General features: G+C 48.7%; 1 protein-coding gene across 1 annotated transcript; it reads right to left on the bottom strand.

Moving 5' to 3' along the window:
• Window positions 1-798: 798 nt before the first annotated feature.
• Window positions 799-3,493, bottom strand: C3H3orf22 (chromosome 3 C3orf22 homolog). The gene is made up of 4 exons (XM_028854463.2): window positions 3,202-3,493; window positions 2,656-2,781; window positions 2,210-2,335; window positions 799-1,169 (listed from the first exon to the last, which is right to left on the bottom strand). The coding sequence occupies exons 2-4, from the start codon at window positions 2,742-2,744 to the stop codon at window positions 971-973; spliced, it is 414 nt and encodes a 137-aa protein (XP_028710296.1). The 5' UTR covers window positions 2,745-2,781; window positions 3,202-3,493; the 3' UTR covers window positions 799-970.
• Between the last annotated feature and the right edge of the window lie 2,910 nt (window positions 3,494-6,403).

The raw sequence follows: 6,403 nt of genomic DNA, 5'->3' as shown, positions 1-6,403 counted from the left end.
TGCCACATTCCCAGGTGTGTCACATCCAGATGCTTCTAGGACCTGGACTGAACACCCTGTCTGTGCTTATACATGTTGATGATGGTGACAAACCCATGCCCTGTTATGAGACACTGATTATGCTCCCTCTAGATGTCCCCTCATATGCCAACATGTCCCCTTGCAGGCAACACACACACACACACACACACAGACACACACAGACACACACACACACACACACACACACACCAATTTTTAATATACACAAGATAGCTTCTCAGATACTTCTATGCTTTAAAAATATTTCTATACCTTATATACCATTCCAGATCAATGAATGCATGGTTGCTCTTTTCTTTTAATGGCTACCTGAGATTGTAGGTGTGGCTGTGAGCATCAGCAGTGACTACTAACAGGTGTTTAGTTGGCTCCCCAACCTTGCTATTTCTAACTACTAAAATGATGATCATTATTGTCCCAGTACCTTGGCTTACATGTGCATGTATCTGTATAAAATTCTTTAGTGTCCTAAATCTTACTCCAAGGCCTCATGATTAAATATTATACCCATTTTAAAAATGAGAAACTAGAGCCGGGCGGTGGTGGCGCACGCCTTTAATCCCAGCACTCGGGAGGCAGAGCCAGGCGGATCTCTGTGAGTTCGAGGCCAGCCTGGGCTACCAAGTGAGTCCCAGGAAAGGCGCAAAGCTACACAGAGAAACCCTGTCTCGAAAAACAAAAAAAACAAAAAAAACAAAAAAAACAAAAAAAAAAAAAAAGAGAAACTAGAGGCAAGTTGACCAGTCTGAGCAGAAATGGGATTTGAACCTGTGAAGTTTATTGGTGCTGCATGGTCTTTGGTGCGGGGGATGGACCACTCCTGGTTTTTGGTGGCCTACAAGGCTGCTCCCCTTTACAAATGTCTCTGTGGCAGCAGCTTGGAGCAGAGAGCAGGTGGCTGAGAAAGGAGCCATGGAGAGTCGATGTTCTAGGGAAAGCTCTCGATTGGCCCCGAAGTCTCACTCGTGTAGGGCTGGTTAGCATCGGCCTTTGGAGGAGGCAGCTTGTCAAGGTCTTGTCTAGGGAAACGGAGGCTCAGCAATTTAAGTTCCCAGAGGTTACATAGTGGAGGCTGTGGAGGCTGTGAGGAGAAGCTGAATGGTGATGTCAATTCCGGAGCTCCAGCCCTAGAGAAGCCACACAGAACCACCTGACTCAGGGAACCCTGCAGGTTCCAAGCAGCCAGGGAAGACAGGGGTCATATCTGGGAAGACTCTTGAAGGATGTCTCCAGTCAGGCCTGTCCCAGCCCCATACACAGCCTCTGTAACCAATGGCTACCAGAGAGGCACAGGAAGCGGCCCACACACTCCTCCTGCCATCTGCTTGTCCAGCCTCGGAAATCCAAATTAGACACAGCAGATTTCAAATGCTTCTTGGGCCTCAGGGTATCTCCTAGTCCTACCCATCCGCTGGGTGAGCTATGCTGGTTGATAGGCTCAGCTAAGTCACGCTCATTTTTCTTCTGCGGTTACCACCACCTGAGACTACCTCCTAGCTCCCGACCGGAGACTGTCCTCAATCTGAGACTGGCCCGTGACTGGCTCCCCTTTTCCCTCCTGGCTGAGGCTGCCTTCACAGTCCACTAGGTGGATCCTTTCTCTCTTTCCCTTTATGATACCTGCACTGGGCTTCTCCTTCAAGGTTCCTGTTACTCTTTCACCTTGATCCTCCTCCTTTATGCCCGGGGCCCCACAACTGGCCTCCCAGCAAGAAGTAGGCAAGGGTTCAGAGCTAGAGGACCTCATGGGGCTGGGGTTTCTCCACTTGCATCCTGCTCATCTCTTCTAATATGGTCTATTTCCTAACTCCCAAGCCCTGGCTGCTCCTCCCGTTGGGGGAAGAACTAATTTTTCACAGTGGCTGGTCTGAGGCATTAAGCTGGGGCTGGAGTGTCAGGATATACCCTTTGCTACTTATCCCTGAAGTCCCTCAGGATGGAGCAGCCTGTCCACCATGCTTGTGTGCAGGCAACACTTGCAGCCTGGGGGAGCCTCTTGCTTCCTGCACCTCTTTTTAGGGTGGAGCACTGTCGTTCCGTGTCTGCTGACTCTCTGAGAGGACCTGCCTACAGGTGACTGAGATTTCCGCATATGGGGTGGGGGGTGATGTCAATGAGACATTTGCCTGTGTGTGGCCATTGAGGGCAGCCAAGTATGGGAACTTACCCTGGGGGAGGAATGGACCGTGTGGGCACCAGCTTCTTCTGTAAGGGCAGCTGGTCCTTCAGTGAGTTGCTCTTGGTCTTCCAAGACTGTAGGTAAGCTGTGCTGGGCTCCGTCAACCAAGACAACCTAGAAGGGCCCTTGAGAGGTTAAGTGTCTGCCGCCAGCCACCTACAGGCATTCACACCTGACCTTCCTATGTGTCTGGCCTCATACTTGGTGCTTTACAAAACCTCTGTTCTACCCTTTGGCTTACCTGGCCTGGGGCAGCAGGTGAAGGAGGGAGAGCTAGATTGGTGGCCACAGCACACTAAGGTTCCTAAGGGACCCCATGGCTTAGAGTCTCTCCTCCTAGCTCCAAGATCCTCAGAACACCCGTGTTCTGGGGACCTGGGAACAATGTGGGGGTTGTAACGGGGTTCAGCCCTCGGTGTCTAGGTATCTTGTACCTGAAAGGGAACTTCTTGATGAATCTCTCCTGGCTCTTCATTTTACGTTTCTTATACCGACGGGGCTTCTTCGGGCCTCTCGATTCCATCACAGAGGATGTCAGGCTGTGTCCCCCTCAGCCATGGCTAGGAAAGAAGAGGAGGCTGCCAGGGCAGAGGCAAGAGCAGGCGTCCACTTGACCTCCCCACGGACGGAGAACACCGTTATTGCCTCATTTCTCATGGGAAGGGAAGAAAGATCGACAGCAGGTGAACTGCTGTGCTTGCGTCCACCCAAGAACACCAACCAGGAGTGTTGGGCTTCCAGAATAGCTCAGACAACCCTGAATGAGCAAGGTGGCAGGAGTCCCTCCCAGCCATCTGCCATCCATCTGAAGGATGGCCCGGTCACTGCTGCTTCCCTCTGGGGCAGGGGCCCCTGCAGAGTCCAGGGAACCGTTTGACTCCATGACACCCCCTTCAAGGCATCTCTACTGCCATCTCACAGCAGTAACTGTAATTTCACTAACGGCCATGGGGCCTTCCACACAGGCTACTGGAGCTCACCAAGGCAGCCCAGCTTAAATCTTGAGTGTGACAAGGATTAGGACTTGGATCACAAAGCCCCCAAGCTGCTCTTTCCAAGGAAGTTGCAAGTGGGAGAGCTGCTGGGGCCCCACGGCTGGCTTCTGCTGTCACACTCAGAAGCCTTGGTCAGATGGGAGGCCCAGGTCCAGGGTGTGCTGGGAGCAAGCCAACCAGCAGAGCTGCATGTTGAGACACAGGCTTAAGTGACACCACAGAGGTTGATGCTGGCCATGGTTCTGGGTGCCAGGCTACTAAGGGAGCCATAACCCCATGGCTTAGGGTCAACAGGCTGCACAGGCCCATTGCAAGGTCAGAAGCCTCTGAGGTCACAATCAGTGACAGGGTAGCTGCTGACATATCTCACAGCAGCTGAGGGCAGGTATACCAGCACGGCACAGGAGATCTGCTGGGGCACCTTATCTTGCAGGGAGGGAGGGAGAGAGAGACAGACAGAGACAGAGAGAGACAGAGAGACAGAGAGAGAGACAGAGAGAGAGACACAGAGAGAGACACAGAGAGAGAGACAGAGAGTAGAAAGGAACTGAAGAGGAGCCAGGCAGCAAGATGAATGAGTGGTCTGGAATTTGGGCCGTACTGTCAGGAGATGCTCAAGAGTCTGGAAAGCCAAGAGGGCTGTTTCTGGTGACCCAGCCAGGGTTGTTCAGGAGCTTGAATTCCCAGCAGGCTGCTCAAATCCTCAAGCCTAGATTTAGGCTTTCTCCCTTTTCTCCTCTAGGCCAGAAGATCCTCCCAGCTTCTAGGACAAGTGTCTTGAAGGGAGCAGCAGGAAAGTCAGGTGAGACTCTGAGAGTTTGAACAGAAGACACTGGTTCTTCACTGGGACCACCTTACAGTGGTTGGGGTTGGCAAAGCCTGGACTCGAAGTGGGGAGAACCAGATGAGAACATGTCTGTGGTGGTTCAGACTCTCCCCAAAGGCTCATGTGCCTCAGGTGTGGTCCCCAGATGGTGGATCCAGTCATGAGAGGTGATTAGACCATGAGAGCTCTGAAGTAATTGAAGGGTCAACCCACTGATGAATTCATGATTTGATGGTACCATTAGGGATAGTGGAGGCAGAAGATGGGTCTTGTTGGAGGAAATCGGTCACTTGGGGTGACATTCATGCTGGATGGTTCACAGCAATAGTAACATAACTAAGGCAGAATTTGGTACTAGGAATGGGGTATTGCTCCCATGTGTTTTGGGGAGGACCGTGGAAGGACTTTGGAACTTTGGACTAGAAAACTGTTGAGTGTTGACATCTCAAGTGGGCTGTTCTGTAGAGGCTTGGGAAATAAGAATGTTGGGAGCAGTGCAGATGATGGAGGCCTGGCATGAAGTTTCAGAAGGAAGTAAACACTCTATAGGGTCATATGTGTGAAGAACCTGCAGTGCCTGGGTAGCTGGGGCTGACTTAACAAGAGATTGGCACTATTGAAGTGAAACCTTTGCTTTACTAGGACAATTGATGCTGTCAGCTGGAGCTGAGAAATTAGCAGTGATTAAGAAAAGACCAGTATCACCGAGTTGAAATCTTCTGGGAAGTGTCTCCTAAGAGTCAGCACACAGAATCTGTGTTCCAGAAGTAGCCAAGGTTGTCCCTTGTGCTGGCAGCCGAACTTGGTAGTGTAAGAGTCACCCAGGTGGTACTGGTTTTAAAGGCATGAGGGGTCATGGAGAGCAGCTGTGGCTTGGCACTATGAAGAGAGCCTAGGAGAGGCTATTGGTGAAACTGTAGCCCCATTGCAGTAGAAGACCGCAGCATTCTGGTGTAGCTAGAGTTTTCCTGCCTTGCCCACAGTCAGGACAAATCTTTGTCACCCGCCAGTCCCACAGCCGCTCAGACCCAACCAAGTAAACACAGAGACTTATATTGCTTACATACTGTATGGCCGTGGCAGGCTTCTTGCTAACTGTTCTTATAGCTTAATTTAATTAAATTTAATTAATTAATTGAATTGAATTAATCCATTTCCATGCCTTTGTGCCATGTCATTTGTACTAAAAGTGTAAAATTAACAGAGCCAGTCATGCACCAAAGCCTCTATGACCAGGAGCCAAAATAAAGATGGTCTCCCCCGTCTTTGTCTCTTTTTGGTCATAATGACCCAAAACTGACTAATGTGTCTCCATCTGCCTGACTTGCTGTGTGTCTCTGGGCTAATGAAGTCCTTGATTTTGTTTCCTCACTATTAAAAATGACAGCCTATCTGCCATGTGTCTGTGGAGAACAAAGATGAGATCTGTCTAGGGGTCACTATGTGGCATTGACCCGATGTGACACTTGTCAAGGGGGTGTGATGGTTTTGATAAGAATGGCTCTCATAGGCTCACATTTTTGAATGATTAGTCACAAGGAATTGGCACTATTTGAAAGTATTAGAAGGATTAGGTGTGACCTGGTTGGAGGAAGTACGTTCCTTGGGGTGGGCTTTGAGGTTTCAAAAGCTCATGCCAGGACCAGGCTTGCACTCTCTGAGAACAAAAACAAATGGGACCTCGTGAAAATGAAAAGCTTTTGTATGGCGAAGGACACCATCATTAGGACAAAGTGGTGGGCCATTCACTACAGAATGGTGAAAGATATTTACAAATGTATGCATCTGATAGAGGGCTAATATCTAAAATTTGTAAAGAATTGAAGACAACACCAAGAAAATAAATAACCTAATTAAAATGGCATACAGAACTAAATGGAGAATTGTGAAAACATGGAACACAAATTGCTGAGTAACACTTAAGAAATGTTCAACATTCTTGGTCATTCGGGAATTGCAAATTAGATCTACTTTGAGATTTTATCTTATACCAGTCAAAATGGCTAAGATCAGTTTTGCTCATGCTGGCAAAATGTTGGGGTAAAAGGCATACTCATCCATTTCCATTGGGAGTGCAAACTTGTACAGCCACTGTAGAAATCAGTGTGATCGTTCCTCAGGAAGCTGGGAATGGATATACCTCAAGATCCAGCTATACCACTCTTAAGCATATATCCAAAGGACTCTACATCCTACTACAGAGACACTTGCTCATCCACGTTCATTACTGCTTTATTCCTAATAGCCAGAAATTTGAAACAACCCAGATGTCCATAAATAGATGAATAAATAAAGAAAATGTGGTACAATGGAATATTGCTCAGCTGTTAAATAAAAGAAATCATGAAAATTTCAGGTAAA

This window comes from Peromyscus leucopus, chromosome 3, assembly GCF_004664715.2.
Source record: "Peromyscus leucopus breed LL Stock chromosome 3, UCI_PerLeu_2.1, whole genome shotgun sequence".
Classification (NCBI taxonomy): Eukaryota; Metazoa; Chordata; class Mammalia; order Rodentia; family Cricetidae; genus Peromyscus; species Peromyscus leucopus.
Note: the sequence above shows the minus strand (reverse complement) of the source record. Positions and strands in the feature narration are given on the sequence as shown.